This window comes from Protopterus annectens, chromosome 10.part0 (assembly GCF_019279795.1).
Source record: "Protopterus annectens isolate FY-2018-M chromosome 10.part0, PAN1.0, whole genome shotgun sequence".
Classification (NCBI taxonomy): Eukaryota; Metazoa; Chordata; order Ceratodontiformes; family Protopteridae; genus Protopterus; species Protopterus annectens.
In genome coordinates this window covers 362,339,668-362,361,963 of record NC_056744.1, presented here as the reverse complement: position 1 = coordinate 362,361,963, position 22,296 = coordinate 362,339,668, and the positions used below count along the sequence as shown (strand labels likewise).

The 22,296-nt window shown below is 42.2% G+C and overlaps 1 protein-coding gene across 1 annotated transcript in view; it reads left to right on the top strand.

Annotated features, from left to right (window-relative positions):
- KIFAP3 (kinesin associated protein 3) overlaps nt 1-22,296 on the top strand; it is a gene marked incomplete in the record, with an annotated part of 1,467,647 nt that overhangs the window by 302,936 nt on the left and 1,142,415 nt on the right. Inside the window, 1 exon segment of the mRNA XM_044085270.1 lies at nt 10,308-10,432. Coding sequence (XP_043941205.1) covers nt 10,308-10,432 — 125 coding nt within the window.

The window sequence follows — 22,296 nt, the reverse complement described above, 5'->3', positions numbered from 1 at the left end:
TGGTAAGCTTCTGAGCCCCCCAAGCCTTTCTTTGTTGGAGGGAAGCCCTTCTAGATTATCAGTGGGAATGGTAAGTACTAGGTAGCCTATCTGCCATGGGAATAGTGGGTTTTGGCCCTGAAATTTTAGATCTGAAGTAGGATGTTCATTTGTCAGCAACCTGTGGGTTACGGATCCGATATCGGATCCGAGCCGGCAACTTGTTTCAAGCTAAAGGATCCGAGCTCCTAGCTCCTCCCTTCACCCATAATCCCCTGCTAACCCTCCATGACCTCAGATCTAGTTTGCCGCGCTTGTGATGGCTGGATCCTTCTTGAGCTCTTCAGATAAGTGAAGAAAAAGTTACCTTTTTCCAAGTACATTTCGTCAGGAATTTCTTTTTTAGTTTAAATTAATACTTTTAAAGTGTGTCTGAGTTAGGTTCCTTATTTTTTAATTAGTACCCTCCCTTCGCTGGTCACTAGTGTGTGAGTGTTTGTTGCGTGTCTTTTGGGGCCTGTGTGTGTGTGTAGTTGTTTTTCTTTTTTTAGTTTAAAAAAAAAAAAAAGGGAACGGCTGAGGCCCCAAAAGCCATATTTTCTAAAGGTACTGAGTGTGGCCATAAGCTCTCCCCGGCTGATGGCCACACTCTGTGCGTTCGGTGCCTTGGGGTTGAACACCTCACCTCGGGCTGTACTATCTGTGCAGTGTTCAACCCCAGGGCACTGAAAGAACGGAGGTCGAAGCTGGTCCTGGCGGGACTTTTACCCTCAGATTCGACTTCGGCCTCCGCTACCTCTGCTGCCCCTGTGGCTCCACCACAGCCTGTGGTGGCTGCCACTCCTGCCCCCCTGCCTCCCGACTGGGACTCAAACTCCCGCTAAAGTGTCGGAGGACAGGGAGGCCAGGAGGGAGAAATGGAGGGAGAAGCACCACAAGCGGCGGGCAGAGACCTCCGTTTCGGCCCCGCCAGCTAAGCGGGCTTCTCCCTCCACTGCTTCTAGGTCTCCTCCTCCTCGGCTCCGATCCCCTTGTTTCTCCCCGGGGCCTGAGGAGGAGGAGACCCGATCTCCGTCGAGGTCATCAAGGCGGCATTCCAGGCCTGCCTCGGTGGCCTCCTCGAGATCTACCTTCAGTTTATCAGATGCAGACTTGGACCGGATGATGCAAAGATTCATCCAGGCCCAGCTGCAGATGGGAGTGCTCTTGCCTCCCAACCTCAGGGGGGGGAGCTCGACACCTTTTTTCCACCCAATTGCTCCTTCTTCGACCCGCTACCCGGGTTCGGAGCGCTCGGAGCCGAGCAGCCTTGGAGCCGGGGGTGGGTCGGTGCCGACAGTACTTGGTACTTCCGATCCGACCCTGCCCTCGAGCCTGTCGGATCCGACCTCTCGGAACCGTGGTCCGAGCTTCAGATCCGGGGGATTCAGTGTGCCTTCGGCTTCGTCCAGGTCGGAGCACACTGGTCCCTCGGCGCCGGCTCCGATCCCTTCATCGGATCCGAGTGGGAGCTGACTTTCGGATCCATTGGAGAGTGGCTTTCCCTTGGCATTCGATGTTGTGGAGAGGGCTCTGTTGAGAGCATCCGGACCCCCGGTCCTTGCATCGACTCCTCCCTGCACTCCCTCTCTGCTGGGCCAGGCTTCCATCACCCGGCCAAAGGGACAGCCTGCTTCGATGTCACAGATAGTTCCATTGGAACAAGATGTTGCTGGCGAGGCCTCGTCGGACAGTCCCCCCGAGGAAGCTCCCCGCAAGCATAAGTGCAAAAGGAGGCACGTGGACTCCCCTGAGTCCTTAACCGAGGACACGGACTTGGAGGAAGGGGAAGGCTCCCCAAGATCGCTTCTGAGGATGTCTCCTTTGGAGACATCATGGAGATGCTGAGAATCAGAGGTGGGTGGTCTGCCCCTAAGTCTTCCTCTGACGAGTCCGTGTTTCTGGAGGCATTTGAGGCAGGCCCGTCTACCTCCTGGGTGTCCCCTCCAGCCGACCCCCTGGTGGACCTCATTACCACCAGGGCGTGGAAGGATCCGGACACTGTGGTGCCAATACCAAAGCGACCGGATAGGATTCTTAGCCCCCCCTCAGACCGGTCACATTGGAGTAAAGGCCCCCCTGTAGATGCCATGTTGACGGCGGCAGCCACAAAGAGGGAATTGGCTCAGGGGAGTCCCTCAGTCTATCCACCGAGCAAAGAGTCCCGTTTGATGGATCGCTTAGGGAAGTGAGTCTTTAGTTCAGCGACCTTCTCAGTAAGGTCTCTGAACTATATGGCACATGTCATCAGGATGCAGCGGGATCTTATCAAAGAATCCGCTGCATCCCCCCCTGAGTCCATGTCGGAGGAGGATAAACAATTGTACTCCACCCGAATGGCCACTCTGAGATCTATTTCAAACACCTCTATGCGGCTGTTGTCCCACACCACAGAGGGAGCTGCTAGGGCTAGCGGAGCAGGCCTAGTCATGAGACGTCAGGCCAGGCTCCATCATTGCGACTTTACGGAGCCCTTTAAAGCGTCCTTCGCGAACGCCCCTTATGATGGTTCTGTCCTATTTGGAAAAACAGTTCGCGAGACACTTGTCCAGAGTGAGAAGGACGGAAAGACGTTGTCTGCCATCGGAGTCCGCTTCTCTGCTCCCCAGTGGTCCTTTTCGAGGAACCAAAAGGGTCAAAAGAAGATGTGGTTCCGGAAATCACAACATTCCCAACCAGCTCCGGACAACCAGTCCTACCGTGGCAGAGGTGGACAGGAAGGACATCGCCCCAGGGGCAGAGGGGCTCCGAGAAACTTTGGGTCCAGAGAACCTTTCTCTGAGCGGCCCGCGCAGCAGCCTTGAGGGGTTGCCCGGCTGCTCCACTCTGGAGGCAGTCGGGGGGGCGTTTTTCGAAACATCTAGCGGCATGGGAGTCTATCACAACAGACCGCTGGGTGCTTCGCATCATATCCAGAGGGTACAAAATACCAATCCTTCATGTCCCCCAATCCAAGAACCTCCCCGATGTACCACCCGATCAGAGGGAGGCCGCAGCCGCAGAAATACAGCAGCTGCTAAGAAAAAGAGCCATCCAGCCCGTCCCTCAAGACCAGCTCGGATTAGGGTTCTACTCCAGGTTCTTTTTGGTGACAAAAAAGACGGGGGACCTGAGACCCATCCTAGACCTTTCCCGCTTGAACCTGTCAGTAACCAAGGAAAAATTCCGAATGGTCACTCTTCATTCTGTCCTCCCCCTTTTGAGGGAGAACGATTGGGTGTGCTCTATAGACCTCAAGGATGCGTATTACCACATCTTAATGGACATACGATCCAGGAGGTTCCTTCGCTTCTGGCTGGGAGCCAGTCACTACCAATTCAGGGTCCTCCCCTTTGGCCTCACCACAGCCCCCAGGGTGTTCACCAAAGTGTTAGCAGTGATTGCGGCCCACCTGAGACTCCAGGGAATTCAGGTCTTTCCGTACCTGGACGACTGGCTCCTGACCGCACCAACAAGGCGTCTACTTTGCTCGGCCAGAGACTTCTTTCTCCATCTAGCCCCACAACTAGGCATTACTATCAATGTCGGCAAATCTCTACTGACTCCAACACAGATCATAGAATTCATAGATGCCAGAATAGACACCAGAGATTTGCGAGCCTTCCTAACTGCCGAGAGAATCAGAAACCTACAACTTCATGTGCGGGCTATCCTTCATTCAGAGGCTTCACCAGCGGAATTGATCCTGAGGGCACTAGGCTCCATGGCGGCAGCAATTACACTCCTTCCATGCGCCCGTTTGAACATGTGAGTCCTGCAATGGACTCTGTTAGTGCAATGGTCCTTCCTATCCCTTCCTCTCCACCATCCCATTGCTATCAGCAAGGCTTGCAGAAGGGCGCTACTATGGTGGCTCCAAGCATCGAACTTCCATACGGGCCGTCCCTTCTGCACCTCTCCCCCTATCGCCACGGTGACCAGGGACGCTTCCCGCCTCGGGTGGGGGGGGGCATTATTCAGGCAGGACTGTCCAAGGCACGTGGAATGATACAGAGACCTCCCTGCATATCAACGTTCTGGAGATGAGAGTGGTGCTGTTGGCGTTGCAAGAACTTCAGAGCTTCCTCCCCGCAGGAACGATTGCAATTCACTCGGACAACATGTCAGTGGTCTGGTATATCAACAAACAGGGGGGAACCAGATCTTATCCTCTCTGCCGCGAAGCCATGAGAGTGTGGGAATGGGCGATCTCCACCAACCGCTTTCTGATTGCAACGCACATTCCGGGAGGACCAACATCCTAGCGGACAAGCTCAGCCGCACCCTTCTTACCCCTTACGAGTGGTCTCTCAATCCTCTAGTAGCGAAGCAGATATTCGCAACATGGGGCAACCCTGCTGCGATCTTTTGCATCTCCATCAAACGCCAAATGCGACAATTTCTTCGCTCTAATCCCCCCACCAGGGGAATCTCCAAGAGACGCTCTGGTGCATGCTTGGCCACCCGGTCTACTCTATGCCTATCCTCCTCTTCCAATGATGATATAACTCTTACAGAAAGCCTCGCGGTTGGGGAGCAAGATGATTCTCATTGCCCCATTCTGGCCTCGACAAATTTGGTTCCCTTACCTGTGGTCTCACCTTGTGAATCACCCTTGGATTCTAGATCCCATTCCGGATCTCATCTCCCATCCGTTGGACTTGCCAACTCCAAACCTGGACAATCTGAAACTGACAGCTTGGTTGCTCCAGTTCCACTCCTAGTTAGGACTCCCGGTATCTCTTCACCAGTCAAAGCCATCCTCGTGGCAGCGCATAAGCCCTCCACCAGGAAAGTGTATCATAGTAAATGGAAACGTTTTTCCATCTGGGCGGAGCGCCGCGATCTAGATCCCTTTACGGCTCCTCTTCCATCCATTTTAGACTTCCTAACTGAACTCTTTCAGGAAGGTGCTAGTTGTTCAACTGTCAAAGTGCAATTAGCAGCCATTTCTCATTATCATGTGGGACATGATACATGGCCCTTGATGTCAGCCAAATTGTGTAAAACCTTTCTCAAGGGTACCTTTTTACTTAGACCCCCTGTAAAAGAAGCCGTACCCCCATGGGATCTTACTTTAGTTCTTCAAGCCTTGACTGCTCCACCCTTTGAACCCGCTGCTTCAGTGGATCTCAAATTCTTGTCATGGAAAACAGCATTCCTTGTAGCCATTACTTCAGCGAAAAGAGTGTCGGAACTTCAGGCTCTTTCTGTGAAGCCTCCATATCTGATTTTTCACCCTGATAGAGTGTACCTCAGGATCAATCCCTCCTTTCTTCCCAAGATAGCATCAGAAACCAACATAAACCAATCCATAAATTTACCGATTTTCTTCCCTAAATATCAAAATAAGGGTGAATACAAGCTGCACTCATTGGATGTTCATAGGCAGCTTCGTTTTTATACTCCTAGGACAGCTGGCCATAGACAATCTGACCAGCTGTTCGTTTCCTTTGCCAAATTTAACTTGGGGAAAGCTATCTCTAAAGTATCTTTATCTCGCTGGATTTCCCAATGTATTCTACTGGCTTATCAAGCCTCGGGTAGACCCGCACCAGAAGGAGTTTGTGCTCATTCCACCCACTCCATTTCTACCTCTGCGGCTTTCAAGTCTAGAGTTCCTTTGGATGATATTTGTTCTGCAGCCACTTGGGCTTCATCTCATACCTTTATCAACCACTACAAGCTAGACCTGCTTTGTAGAGGGAGAGCATCCTTTGGCTCTGCGGTGCCTCGTAATATCCTTCCATGATGGCCACCCAGGGTGCAGGTAGCTGGGGACTGTCCCACAGGTTGCTGACAAATGAACATCCTACTTCAGATTTAGAAGTTATGTACTCACCATAACGTTCCATCTGAGTAGGTAGTTCATTTGTCTGCAACCATCCCCCCCTCCTTCCCCCTGACCTTCTTCGATCTATTAGTTGTTAAATATCCTTTGTTGGATATATATTGAGAGGCAAACTCGATCTGAGGTCATGGAGGGTTAGCAGGGGATTATGGGTGAAGGGAGGAGCTAGGAGCTCGAATCCTTTAGCTTGAAACAAGTTGCCAGCTCTGATCCAATATCGGATCTGTAACCCAAAGGTTGCAGACAAATGAACTACCTACTCAGATGGAACGTTATGGTGAGTACATAACTTCTAATTCATTGCCGTTTGGGCAGTTTTTCCATCTCTTTCTACTTTCTGGTTAAAAGCCCGTTTTGATTTGGAACCTGCCTTTCCTATAACTAGTGTAGTCCAGGTACAGATCTGCTGTATCCAGGACTGTTGGTAGGCTTCTGAGCCCCCCAAGCCTTTCTGTGTTGGAGGGAAGCCTTCTAGCTTATCAGTGGGGAGTGGTAAGCGTTAGGTAGCCTATCTACCACAAGAGGAGTGATTCCTGGCCCAGAAATTGTAGCTATTGGCCGTTTGGGCAGTTTTTTTCATCTCTTTCAACGTTCTGGTTTAAAAGCCACACTTGCGTTTGTTTCCCACCTTTCCTGTAACTAGTCTAGTCCAGATACAGAGTTGCTGTATCCAAGACTGTTGGTAAGCTTCTGAGCCCCACAAGCCTTTCTGTTTTGGAAGAAAGCCTTCTAGCTTATCAGTGGGAGTGGTAAGCACTAGATAGCCTGTCTACCATGAGAGGAGAGGTTGTTGGCCCAGAAATTGTAGTTTATTGGCCATTTGGGCAGTTTGTTAGTCTCTTTCAACTTTCTGGTTTAAAAGACCGCATCTGTGCTTGTTTCCCATCTTTCCTGTAACTAACCTACTGGGTAGCACTAGAAAGCCTTAAACTGATACAAGCCTTCTAGCTTAGAAGAGAGACTTTGGAGTGATTCAGTTTTCTGTACTTTCTTGCAGTACTTAACTGTTTTCCGCCTAAATGCAGATTTTCCAGCGTTTATTGTGATTTAAAAGCTTGTTTTTTTCACATATTGTACTTATTTGACTGCCTGCACTTTTAAAAAGTTGTTTTTTGTTTAAATAGTTTAACTGTTGTAGGCTACACACTAAAGTGCAATAGCCTTTTCTGATCATTTGTAGTAGTTTAAAGCTGTTTTAAGTGCATTTTTTTTACTGTTTTTGCCTTATCTTTTTAGGCTTGTTTGTGGGGAGTCCTTGTGTAAAACTTGGCCAACTGGTAGTTCTGACGGGAGGCAAATCGATCTGTCTGGGCTCCCCCCTTTGCTTGTCAACATGTTGAAAATCCATGGTTCCAGTTGCCACTCGTGTGGGTCCATGCGTTTTCTGCTTAGTCCATCTGCCAGTGCGAAAGCGCCTCACTGAGTACCGGCGAACTGGCGGCTGGAAGTGTTGGCAGTTTTGGACCTCTGCGGCCCCTCTCTGTCTTTATCTTTGTATTTTTTCGGAATCCCTGTAGTTGGATGGCTAACCGATGACATTTCTGGATATTTAAACCGAGAACTGAAATATTTAGAGGCAAAAATGTACTGATGATGGATAGGATGCTGATTAAATAAAGCACAAAACCGAAAGCAAGGTACGTCGTGGTCAGGGCCTAGGCAAGGAATACAGTACGAATTAAAATCTTTGAGGTATTTGCTTTCCACAAGTAATGCAATTATTAACTTTTAGTGACATCAGTAAGGAGCAAGAAAAAGTTTCCCCAATGGGGTACTTAGCTTTAAATTGAAGACTTCGGTTCTGAAACTCAAAAACGAAAATTTCAGGAGTCGGCCGACCGGCACTTTCGAACTGCTTCTGCTTTGGGCACTGCACTGCAAGAAAGACTGACGTAATGGCGTCGGCTGCATGTTTTATACCCCTGACGACCTGATGTCATGGAAGAAGGGACAGCAACCAACGCAGGACCCAAGACTTTGTTAATCAGGCCGAATGAGGGCAACCTGCCAGCAGATTACCCAAATGTAATGACTGCAACAGTGAAACACGAAGAACATCTGTATAGTTCATCAGACGAGGAACTGAAAGCACAACTGCAAGTGGTCAAAACTTTTTCAGATGATATAAGTAAGAATGTCATTTGGTCTTGATAAATGTGTAAAAGTAACCTTTAAAGCAGGAAAACTGCAGTACCAAGAAAACATAAGCATGGGACAGAAGGAGTGTATAAATATTTGTGAACTGATGAAGGATCAACGGTAAAAAGTAAACAAATGTGAATAAAACTTAGTAAAGAATATTTTAGAAGAGTAAAATTAATATTGAAAACATTGCCGGCATTTAGAAACAAAGTCCAAGCTATAAACTAGTTTGCTCTTCATGTCCTAACTTACAGTTTTGGAGTGATTGGCCCCAAAATGTGTTGGAGAGATTAGACAAGAAAACAAGATGGATGCTTCATGCTTTTCAAATGTTGCATTAAAATCAGTGTATACCAAGACTATATATTCCCCATTCTGAAGGATGTATGGGCCTCCTTGAAGTTGATTACATGTATATATCTGCAGTCATAGGATAACTGCTGATCTCACAATACCCAAAAGTAGTAAAAGTTTTAAAATATGAGGAGAATAAGTCCAAAATGACTTCCCTGCTTAGTTTAGCAGAAGCATATCAAGCAGGAATGGCAATCAAATCGAAGGTAAATAAAAATCGGGCAGCACCTGAGTGTGTCAAAAAAACGAAAGATAGAATATAAGGTGAAGGATCAGATGAGAAGGCAAGAAATGTGCAAAATGCATAAATACAGTTACAGGTGTGAAAAACTCTTGAAACAACCTCCTGTTTATTAGGATCGAATGCAGGAATGGTTAAAGAGAGGTGAATTTAAACCAAAAGATGAAAGGTTAACATTGTTGGCCCAAGGTAATGGACTACGTATGTGTTGGTTTACAAGTCCATTGAACATGTGGGCGAATCTGACAAGTGTAGGTTTTATAAAACAAAATTGGAAACAGTCGCACACCTTGTTTCTGATTGTGACAGACTAATGGCAGAAGGACGGTATACTGAAAGGCATAATAATGTGGCAAGACTGTTGCACAGGGGATTGTGAAAACATTATAATATTGAAATAGCTGAGAAACATGAGCAGCAAGGCATTATAGAAAGTGATACAGTTTATATCACATGGGATCACCCATTACCAACGGTTCAAAAATGGATGCGAGAAAGCCAGATGTAGTAGTCCATGAAAAGAAGACAAAAGTAGCATTGGTCATTGAAATTGCTACACCCAGTGACTACAGTGTCTTATGTACAGAGACAAAGTAATAAAATACCATGATTTGCAGGAAGAAATGAGAGCAATGTGGAAGAAGGAGACACTTCTAGTAGTAGGAGGAGCAAATGGGTCTTATAAAAAAGAATTCACAATCGTACTTGGATATGTTATTGATAAGTGTAACTCCATATGAATTGGAGAAGGAGGCAGTACTGGACACATTGCGGGTGCTGTGAACAGCACTTTTGGCTAACATCAAAGACTGAAACAATGCTAATTTCACAAACTTTAATCATACTCTGACTTATGAATAAATTACATTCCTGTTATGGTGTTAGAAACCCAAAGTACTTGGAGAAATAAAAAAAAAGTGATGTGGTGCTAGCAATGTGTCTTCTGTTGTGTGAGTATCAGATAGTGTTGCCATCTGCCACAAGCAAGATGGTCCATATTTCTGCAATGATGTCCTGCAAACAATATTAAAATGACTAATGCCCTGAGATTTTTAGGGCAAAAAATATTTTTTAAATTTCCTCTCAACAGAAAATCATTTTGTCTGAAACACCTAAATATTAGATGAAACCGCATAAACAGTTCAAATTCTGTAAGAATGAGCTTTTATTCTTTGAGGGGGGTCAGTTGAAGTCCAGTGCTTTGCAGAGATTAAGGGTATGATTTTTCCTGCATATTCTCCAATTTTCATAAAAAAGTTGCACTTTAGGCATTTAAAAAAAGGTGTTTAATATGTTTGCTTTTTTTCTGAGCTGAATTTTGAAACTTTGGTCAAAAACAATGATAGATTTTAAGACCGCATGGGTTTGACAGTTGAGCTTGTTGGATTAGCTGTTTACCCGTAATTGTCAGGCAAGGATGGGTTTCTTTTTTGCAGGTGTGCCTTAAACACTGTAATATTTCTTTAAAAAAACCGCAATGCAAAAATATGAGTTGAAAATCAGTGCTTTTTTTTTCACTTCAGTGCCTCTCATTTTTCAGGTGTTTTGATGATCTCTGCACCAGAGATTATCTTAATAAAAGTTGTTTTCCCTGACTTGTGTAATTTGTTGCATTCATTATGAAGACATGTCAGTATGTACATTTAATCTTGTCTTCTCCAAGAACACCTTTGATTTAATGCTGTTACTTGCGGATCTTAAATGTATTCTTCTTCCATGCAGTTTTTCCCAGTTCCATGGACTCATCACCCACTACAAAATCGGGGCACTGTGTATGAATGTCATTGATCATGAGCTGAAGAGACATGAGCTGTGGCAGGAAGAGCTACAGAAAAAGAAGAAAGCTGATATCCTTTTGTAGCAGCGGGCACCATTCTGAGTCACTGCACACACTGTATGGATCATACTTAGGGGATACAGTATGATAGGATTTATATCATGGCACTTACAGTAAGTACTGGTTAAACAACGCATCCTGCCTTTTTATAATATAGTGTACACAGCAGCTGAAAAGTTCACCTCTGTTGGAGTTTGCCCATAACACCTACATGCAATTTTTTTTAAAACCATTGTTAGGAAAAAAGCTTTTGTTAGCCCTTGTGGGACTCAGAGCTGCTGTGTTGATCGTGTCCCCTCCAAAGGTGCACGTGGCGTGCAGTGCTGTGTAGTGATCTGAATTGTAGGCTAGACCATTCCTTGAGTTAAATGCTGGTTTGAAGGATTTAATGTGTGAGTACTGGCCTTGATTTATTGAAATAGAAATGTTTAATATGGAAAACAAAGGCTAAGCATTTGAAGAGAACCTCCTAGTTAAGTCCATGAATTGCCTTATTGCTTTCTTCACGATTATATTGCACCACATGCCAGCTTGCAGGCATTGGTCAGAAGAGGAAAAGGGAGGGGACGTGGTTCCATGGACACGAAATATGGTTCTGTATTACCATCCAGAAAAATGTAAAATTAGAAGCTACTTTAGGGAAGATAACATTTCACTTTGTTTTAGCAGAGATAATCCATGACAGGTGCTATACAAGCAGTAGGTAAACATTGCTATTTATACTTGTATAAATGCAACTTGCAATTTGTTTTTGGAAACCAGTGTGGTTTCCTAGATTTATTCTATTGTATGGATGTATCTTTTTATTTTATTTTACTTTATTTTATTTTGGGGAGACAAGATTTTATTTATTTCCTTCTTTTTTATGTTAAAATCTTAAACTGAGTGTTACCCAGGATTGGATTCAAAGATTCAGCTGCAGTCTATGTGAAACACTTTCTCGGGTACCTCTCCATTAACACCACTTTTCTTTTGAAATCTGAAGTAAAATACATTCAGTGCAGTCACGTGATGTTCTTCGTAAAGATCACCGCTGCATTATTCCTTGTTAATGGGACTTCATCTCCAGAAGGCTTGACATCTGGTCTGGCTTCCAGACCTCATCCAGGATGTTCATTATATTCTTAGTCTGAGGCTGCAGAATCTCTGTAGAAGAGAAAGCGATAGTTTCGGTTTATTTTTCCAATTTTTCTTTGTACGCTCATGTGATTTTAAGTTATCTGAAATAACATTTTTTCTGTTGCAACTCATTCTCAAAGCTGTTTGATTAAAAAAAAAAACAGATTTTATGGTTGACTAGTCATAACATAAGGAAGGATATTGATAAGGGAATGTGCTTGGTATTATTTAGCCATTTATTTTATTTACATTTATTAACCATTTACATCCACCTGAGCAACTGGAAGCTTAGGCATAAAGGATGTAATTTATTTTTATCTGAAAAAAGGTATCTTAAAAGTGTAGTACCACCTCAATGCAACAGTATTATAATTCCTTATGGGAAAAAATGAATCCATGCACCTAGTATGGGAACAGAACCTGCAGCATCTGACTTGCTGAGGTCAGATGCTTGTGTGCTACATTACCACTCTCGCTATTGTCTTTTGTTTCAGTTTGAACATTTGATATTCTGCACTACCTTTCTGCTCATTCATTGTGCCTGGCAAACTGCAGAGACCAGAATTCAGTCATGACCTCCAGTCACTGTATGATATTTACTTGCGTTTTCTTTGTCTTGATGGGTTTTCTCCAGGTACTTTGGTTTCCAGTTACATTCCAGAAGCACGCTGACGTGACTAACTGACAGCAGAAAATTGTCCATTTATATTTTATTCACCCTTGTCTTTGTGTGCTGGGTTGTGACTGAAAGGGGTCTGAAAAGGGCAATTTAGATAAACTGATAAACAAGTAAATACCTTTTAAAAAATCCCTTCTACTTAAGGATCCTACTCTGCAGTCCCAGAGAAGGGAGACCAGATTAAAAAGTTAGTCTTGTGCTCCTGCTTAAATTGCTGAATACTAAATTGTCAGAAAAGCTGACCTTCCCTTGGTGTATTGGCACATTTGTGAGTTGTGTAATAGAGCCAGAAGTGGTGCTAGGTCTCTTATGAAGGGTAGAGATATGCTGTCCTGTGCTGACAGACCCGCTAGTAACAGATGGTGACCACTTGATTGAATGCTTTCACTGATGATGACTTGTGTTCACTTGGCCACTTCAGTTTGCTGTTTAATGGTTTTGTCAGTCAGCACTGTGATTTGTAAAGGATATAAATACATACATACTGCACTTGTTATGGATGAAGCCCTTACACCAGCTACTTGGGTTATGAAATTTCAAAACAGCTGGTTCCCATATTGTCAAGTGTGCTAAGTCTTGAAGAGACTTAAGGATTCAGCTAGCTTTCCTTAATTTAGTAATGTGTTTTAGCTCATAACAACCCTTAAGGCAGCTGAAGAGTCCCTTTCTTCTGTATTTGCTGTTCTTCTGTACTGCATTATCATGGCTGCATGTATTTTCCCTATTAGATGATATTTCACATTCTGTATGCATAATAGGCATTCACATGTTGGATTTTTTTACTAAGGTTATAATTTGTTTTTCTATATTTTAATGCACAGGTTCTCATTCTGTATGCATTAATAAGTCTTCATATTTCTGATTTTTGGTTAAGATCATATCTAATTTTTCTATATCCTAGTGTATATGTATGTAAGAATTTAAGTGTTTCACTTGATATTTTTCCTTTTTGTGGTGAACTTCATAAGTCTGCATTGGACTCTGTACATGTCTTATTTATAGAACTGCTCATTATGTCTACATACTTAGAAATTGGTTCATATACATTTGTGAAGGGATTACTTTTCACCTTGCTTCTTGAAATAAATGATGGATGAATAAAACATAGCTGTTTTGTTTGCTTCAAGCCTTATATGTTTATATAGGTAAGTCAGGGTTATTCCTTGAGGTTTGCTAAAATCACAGATCACATCCTGTAACATAGTATGATGCAGCACAGTTCCACAAAGGAATGTCACAGCACAGGTAAATCATGATTTAAATCATTAGTGAGGTCTACACTTGGAACTGAACCAGAAGGGCTAACCTAGGACTGTAGAATCCAGAGACACTGTGTGTACAGATAGAAGGGAGCCATATTCTTAATCACACATTGCAGGGGAGCATTGCTACTGGAATTCACAAAATGAATGCGAAGTAGCTGAAGGTGACCGCCTGTCCCATAGCCTGATCTCTCAAAGCAGATGCTGAACCCAAGTGGAACTTGGATGCACTTTCTTGGGCCGTCTGTTCCATAGCCTAATCTCTCAAAGCAGAAGCCAAGTGCAGCTTGGATGCACTTTCATGGGCCGTCTGTCCCATAGCCTGATCTCGCTCAGCAGATGCTGAACCCAAGTGGAGCTTGGATGCACTTTCATGGGCCGTCTGTCCCATAGCCTAACCTCTCTCAGCAGATGCTGAACCCAAGTGGAACTTGGATGCACTTTAATTGGCCACCTGTCCCATAGCCTAATCTCTCTCAGCAGATGCTGAACCCAAGTGGAGCTTGGATGCACTTTCATGGGCCGTCTGTCCAATTGCCTAATCTCTCTCAGCAGAAGCCAAGTGCAGCTTGGATGCACTTTCATGGGCCGTCTGTCTCATAGCCTAATCTCTCTCGGCAGATGCTGAACCCAAGTGGAACTTGGATGCACTTTCATGGGCCGTCTGTCCCATAGCCTGATCTCTCTCAGCAGATGCTGAACCCAAGTGGAACTTGGATGTACTTTCATGGGCCATCTGTCCCATAGCTTAATCTCTGTCAGCAGATGCTGAACCCAAGTGGAGCTTGGATGCACTTTCAAGGTTTTGTCGTAGAATAAACTTGCCATGTAAAAATAAAGTACATTCCATGCTTTCTCCATTTCTTTTTGCTGCCTGAATTAAGCAATCAGCTTTCATTGATTCACTTGTTTGTCCATCGCTTTGTAAGCATGGATCTTTACTACTGCGGAGTACTTGCTTTTAGTCTTTAACACGTTATTTATAGTTCTGAACTTTTTAATGATGCCTCACATAAATGGTGCCCTTTCTAAGCATGGATTTTTACTACTGTGGAGTACTTGCTTTTAGTCTTTAACACATTATTTATGGTTCTGCACTTTTTAATGATCCCTCACGTAAATGGTGCCCTTTGTAAGCATGGATCTTTACTACTGCTGAGTACTTGCTTTTAGTCTTTAACACATTATTTATAGTTCTGCACTTTTTAATGATCCCTCACATAAATGGTGCCAGCAGATGTTTTTGCAACACATTGCACATTTGTCTAAAAGATTGTCATGTTAAGTACCCTTTCTTGTTTAGCAGAGAGTCATAATTTGATAAAACTGTAACTAGGAGTGCTACAAATTTTCATTTTTTTAGTTGGTTACTCTTGCGATTAGTCATATATTTGTAACTAAAACAAAGCAGTTTTCTGAACTGAAGTGTTCTAGAGAAAATTGAAATACAAGAAGTTTTCCTGTTAAAATTAAAATTAATTAAAACTGAGAAGAGAAAGCTTGTTATACTAAGAACTTTCTTACTAATCCTGCTGGAGTTAAGATTCATTCACCCAGATCATAGGTTGAAACCCACTTAATTTCTTATGTTCTCTGTTCCACATTACTGCCATAATAACTTTTAGTGTCAGTTACCATACTTAAATGCACTGTCAATGCTGGAAGTTTCTAGATTAGTAAAAAGAAATTTCCTGCTCTAGGTGGAGGTCCACAGCCATCTGTTGTAGGGTATCAGTCTAGATTTGTTCTGTTCGGTACTGCAAAGTCTCTCTAGGATTCCACCATTTCCTCGAAGGGTGATGTTCCAGACATAATATGAGGGACATCAGAAGACTAGGTATCAGTAGGTCAGACCATAATATGAGGGACATCAGAAGACTAGGTTTCATTAGGGCAGTTCACCAAGTAGCAGATGCCCGCGGAACCATTGCACGGCACAAGTAGATGAACAACAGTCAACAAAAAAGCCAGCAAGTGTTGGTAATAACCATGTAGAAAAATATTTATTAACCAGAGGGAAGAAACCTCCCCTACTGGAATACTGCTATTATTCAATATAATTCAATATAAATAGCAAAAGAACTTGACACAAAAAGGAATAAATTCCAACAGTGTTGAATTCAAACCGGTTTCGGCTCATATGAGCCTTCTTCAGTGAAATAAAAAATAAAAAAAAACAGATTAACACAGTGCACAGATAAATATATGAATTGGTCCCACCAATGGTCCAATCCAAGCACAGAATTCACAATTGGTCATTAAGACCAGGTGCAAACAGAGCTCCAAGTTTAATGATCCATTTTTTCTCCTTGGAGCTAAGTAATTCCTGCCAAAACTGTTTGTCATTACATTTCCCTCTGATACAGTCAATAGCCACAAATTTATATGAAGCAGATGCATGTTGCAAGCAATGTTTATATAAGGCATTACTAGTGCGCTTCTTTTTAATGTCACTCAAATGCTCACAAATTCTGAGACGGAAAGCTCGAGAAGTCTTTCCAACATAGAAAGCAGAACAAACGCAGGTCACCAAATAGATGACCCACTCAGTATTGCAATTAGCCCAAAACCTTATATCAAAAACTTGTGAGGTATTTTTACTGGTAAATTCAAGAGTACGTGACACACGGATACAAAATGAACAATGCCCGCAAGGAATACATCCAACAATAGGTTTACCTAGAATAGACCGCTGAGTTGGTTCCGAAGAATCTACCCCCACTCTCTTATAGTGGCTCAATTTTGAACCAATGGTTTGTCCCCTTTTAAATGAAAAGAGCAATGTTCTGGCAACAAAGAGCAAAGTTTTAAATCAGCTTTAAGAATGTTCCAATGTCTCTGTATGATATCTTTAAAGCCTTGTGTGTTACGTCCATATGTAGTTACAAGACGTAAGGGTTGTGACTGTTGGCCATTATTCTTATCCTTGTATGTTAATAAGTCATCCCTATTTAAGCTGGACACAAATCTTTTGGCAACATGTATCGAACCTGGACGATAACCCCTCTTAATAAATCTACGAGTCAAATCATCTTGGGCATCAGTGAAGGATTGGCTGCTAGAACAGATTCTTCTGGCTCTAAGAAACTGAGATTTCGGTATATTATGGATGACATGTTGTGGGTGGAAGCTGGTGGCATGTAGTATGGAATTAAATTCAGGGAATTTCCTAAACATCCTGGAGGATAAAGTATGATCCTGGTTCCTCGTAATTTCTACATCAAGAAATACTATCCTGGATTTGTGATAAGTCAATTTAAATTCAATCCCCCATATGTTGTTATTCAGATATTCAAGAAATTCCATGAGATACAATTCATCAGCCTTCCACACCAACCAACAGTCATCCAAATACCGACGCCAAATATCCATCTCACACATATATATATTGTGTGTGACATCATAAATAATAATCTCCTCAATGTATGCCATAAACAGATCTGCATATATGGGTGCAAAGAAGCACCCATAGCAGTACCCTGCTTCTGCCAATAACAAGAATTCTGAAAATAGAAAACATTGCTGGACAGTACATATTCTGTAAGGCATACAAGAAAAGTATTGAATCGGATGGATATAGACCTGATCTAGCCAACCAATAATCCAACGCTTGTAAACCCGCCCAATGGGGAATGTTGGTATAAAGAGAGGTGATGTCCAGGGTACATAATAGCCAATGTGGTTGAAGTTGGGAATTATTGATAATATCCAAAAATTGGGTGGTGTCTTGAATCCTAGCTCTAATTTGACTCAATAACGGTTTCAAATGTAGAGTCAAATATTCAGACAATGGTTCCGTGAGAGACCCATGTCCAGAGACTATTGGGCCAGGTGGTTTGGTGGCATGTTTGTGAATCTTTGGCAAAGATATATATACTGTCTTTTCGGTGACCCAACCAATAACTGCTCTTTCACTTCATCAGTAATGATGCCTTCATCCACTGCCTTGGTTAAAAAATCATCAATCTGGCTTTTAAAGTGGGGAGAAGGATCCACTAACATCTGCCTATAATATTGAGTATCACCCAATTGTCTCATGGCCTCACCATCATAAGCAATTTTATCCATTATCACCACCGCTCCTCCTTTATCAGCTGGAATAATGACCAAATTTTTATTACCAATCAACTCATCCAAACAACCCAATTCCTCAGTAGTCAAGTTGTTATAAGTGACTGGAAAGTCTTTAAGGTGACAATGTATGTCCCGTAGGACATTTTTTTGAAATACCCCTACCAGATGATTCATGGGTGGTATAAAAGTTGATTTTTTAAATCTAAATTTGCCAAATGTATCACAAGGGACATTGGAAACATTATCCTCCACATTGCTGTCAAAAAACACCTTCAAATTTAATGTACGACAAAAATTGGTAACATCCTGTGCAAGAGACTGCTCTGAGACAAAAAACCCCGGAACAAAATTGAGCCCTTTATTTAGTAATTTCAATTGTGCATTAGTTAAGTCATGAGATGAAATATTGTGAACATTGGAATCCAAACTTATTGCTGTGTCATGATCTTCATTAGCGTTTCCAAACTGTGTTTGGATTTTGTGTTTCCTATGCTTCCGCCCCCCTCGTCGGTATCTAAATTGAGAGGGTGTGTCAAGTTATCTCTTTTAGACATGGGTGGTCCCTCACATGAGTGTGAGTCAGAGTCACCTTCTGTATTTGAGGAATATTCTTCCCCAGATGTCCCACTAGACAGACCGGTTTTGGTCTTAAGAATAGACCTGGGCCTTTTTCTTTTGGGTGTGGATGCTTTGAATAGTTTATACTGACTTGTTGTTAGACTAACATCTTTTACAAGAAAGGTTATTACAAAGTTGGAGCTTTGTGCTTTACATATGGACAACTGTTGCAATATATGAGTTCCAAGTTTGGTTACATACCTATTTCTTAGATCTTGCACAGGATGTTACCAATTTTTGTCGTACATTAAATTTGAAGGTGTTTTTTGACAGCAATGTGGAGGATAATGTTTCCAATGTCCCTTGTGATACATTTGGCAAATTTAGATTTAAAAAATCAACTTTTATACCACCCATGAATCATCTGGTAGGGGTATTTCAAAAAAATGTCCTACGGGACATACATTGTCACCTTAAAGACTTTCCAGTCACTTATAACAACTTGACTACTGAGGAATTGGGTTGTTTGGATGAGTTGATTGGTAATAAAAATTTGGTCATTATTCCAGCTGATAAAGGAGGAGCGGTGGTGATAATGGATAAAATTGCTTATGATGGTGAGGCCATGAGACAATTGGGTGATACTCAATATTATAGGCAGATGTTAGTGGATCCTTCTCCCCACTTTAAAAGCCAGATTGATGATTTTTTAACCAAGGCAGTGGATGAAGGCATCATTACTGATGAAGTGAAAGAGCAGTTATTGGTTGGGTCACCGAAAAGACAGTATATATATCTTTTGCCAAAGATTCACAAACATGCCACCAAACCACCTGGCCCAATAGTCTCTGGACATGGGTCTCTCACGGAACCATTATCTGAATATTTGACTCTACATTTGAAACCGTTATTGAGTCAAATTAGAGCTAGGATTCAAGACACCACCCAATTTTGGATATTATCAATAATTCCCAACTTCAACCACATTGGCTATTATGTACCCTGGACATCACCTCTCTTTATACCAACATTCCCCATTGGGCGGGTTTACAAGCGTTGGATTATTGGTTGGCTAGATCAGGTCTATATCCATCCGGATTCAATACTTTTCTTGTATGCCTTACAGAATATGTACTGTCCAGCAATGTTTTCTATTTTCAGAATTCTTGTTATTGGCAGAAGCAGGGTACTGCTATGGGTGCTTCTTTTGCACCCATATATGCAGATCTGTTTATGGCATACATTGAGGAGATTATTATTTATGATGTCACACACAATATATATATGTGTGAGATGGATATTTGGCGTCGGTATTTGGATGACTGTTGGTTGGTGTGGAAGGCTGATGAATTGTATCTCATGGAATTTCTTGAATATCTGAATAACAACATATGGGGGATTGAATTTAAATTGACTTATCACAAATCCAGGATAGTATTTCTTGATGTAGAAATTACGAGGAACCAGGATCATACTTTATCCTCCAGGATGTTTAGGAAATTCCCTGAATTTAATTCCATACTACATGCCACCAGCTTCCACCCACAACATGTCATCCATAATATACCGAAATCTCAGTTTCTTAGAGCCAGAAGAATCTGTTCTAGCAGCCAATCCTTCACTGATGCCCAAGATGATTTGACTCGTAGATTTATTAAGAGGGGTTATCGTCCAGGTTCGATACATGTTGCCAAAAGATTTGTGTCCAGCTTAAATAGGGATGACTTATTAACATACAAGGATAAGAATAATGGCCAACAGTCACAACCCTTACGTCTTGTAACTACATATGGACGTAACACACAAGGCTTTAAAGATATCATACAGAGACATTGGAACATTCTTAAAGCTGATTTAAAACTTTGCTCTTTGTTGCCAGAACATTGCTCTTTTTCATTTAAAAGGGGACAAACCATTGGTTCAAAATTGAGCCACTATAAGAGAGTGGGGGTAGATTCTTCGGAACCAACTCAGCGGTCTATTCTAGGTAAACCTATTGTTGGATGTATTCCTTGCGGGCATTGTTCATTTTGTATCCGTGTGTCACGTACTCTTGAATTTACCAGTAAAAATACCTCACAAGTTTTTGATATAAGGTTTTGGGCTAATTGCAATACTGAGTGGGTCATCTATTTGGTGACCTGCGTTTGTTCTGCTTTCTATGTTGGAAAGACTTCTCGAGCTTTCCGTCTCAGAATTTGTGAGCATTTGAGTGACATTAAAAAGAAGCGCACTAGTAATGCCTTATATAAACATTGCTTGCAACATGCATCTGCTTCATATAAATTTGTGGCTATTGACTGTATCAGAGGGAAATGTAATGACAAACAGTTTTGGCAGGAATTACTTAGCTCCAAGGAGAAAAAATGGATCATTAAACTTGGAGCTCTGTTTGCACCTGGTCTTAATGACCAATTGTGAATTCTGTGCTTGGATTGGACCATTGGTGGGACCAATTCATATATTTATCTGTGCACTGTGTTAATCTGTTTTTTTTTTTATTTTTTATTTCACTGAAGAAGGCTCATATGAGCCGAAACCGGTTTGAATTCAACACTGTTGGAATTTATTCCTTTTTGTGTCAAGTTCTTTTGCTATTTATATTGAATTATATTGAATAATAGCAGTATTCCAGTAGGGGAGGTTTCTTCCCTCTGGTTAATAAATATTTTTCTACATGGTTATTACCAACACTTGCTGGCTTTTTTGTTGACTGTTGTTCATTAGGGCAGACCATAATATGAGGGACATCAGAAGACTAGGTGTCAGTAGGGCAGACCATAATATGAGGGACATCAGAAGACTAGATGTCAATATGGCAGACCATAATATGAGGGACATCAGAAGGCTAGATGTCAATATGGCAGACCATAATATGAGGGACATCAGAAGACTAGGTGTCAGTAGGGCAGACCATAATATGGGGGACCTCAGAAGACTAGGTGTCAGTAGGGCAGACCATAATATGAGGGGGATATCAGAAGACAAGGTGTCAGTAGGGCAGAATTCAGGTTTCAAACCAGCTGTTACATATTGATTGCGGATAACCAACACCCTCATGCTTGATGTTGAGGCCATGTGGAGCTCCAGTGTGCATTCCTTCAACATCCAAGATGTCTCCTCTTCTATTAATGATTATAAGAAACTTGACCAGAGTTACTTTTGTCATGTTTCAGCAACTCCTCCTTGTCCATCCACATCAAGAACCATATCACGTAAGAAACAAAATAGCAGTTTGTCTCCCACCTCATCTTTTTCTGCACCCCAACTTTCTTTACTTGCGTGTGCTAACCATAAACATAAACCTGGCCCACAGCAACAACAATAACCCTACACATTACATTGCTAAAAGCCCCCTCCATAAAAGTATGACTGTTCAGACTGTGCTTGATATGGTTTTGTAGCTGGAGTTGATAATGTAGGGATTTTTAAGCTGTAGAGAAGTATTCATTGGTTTGTGCTGTACTTTTCATGGTATTCAGTCTTTTTTTTTTGCATTCTCTTTTGTTCAGCAATTTATGATTCATTCTTTTCTGTCTTCGACCATTCATTAAATAATTTTTATATAAACACACACACATATACATATGTGTATGTGTGTATATCTGTATATATATATAGATAGATATATATATATATATGGTTTACTATCAGTATCTCAAAATTTACAAAAAAAAAAGGTACGAAACATCGAAGTGTTGTACCGAAACTGCACTTAAACTAATGGCCCTAATGTCGTAAAACAGCCGTTAATGCTGAATATGTCGACGATGACATTTTACGGCATTAAAAACAATGCCACCCTTACTGCAACTCCCCAATCCCTACACCTAACTTCCCGTGTATGTGGGGGGGTAAGCCCCCCTGCACTCCACAACCCCCAACTTATTATTCCAACTCCGAGATCGCACTACAGTGAGGAAACGGATATGTTTCCCTAACCGCACTGTACCGCAATCCCTTTACATGAGCAAATGTTATATTTGCGAATGCACAGTCCATTCGCAAATATACCGTTCGCTCATGTAACCTGCACACATATGAAATATTCAAACATCTGTTGTTCGAATACTAATTAGCCGTGCAATTGCAGGGCAACATTTCAATAGTAAACCGTATATGTATGTGTGTGTATATATATATATATATATATATATATGTGTGTGTCTATGTGTGTTTTTT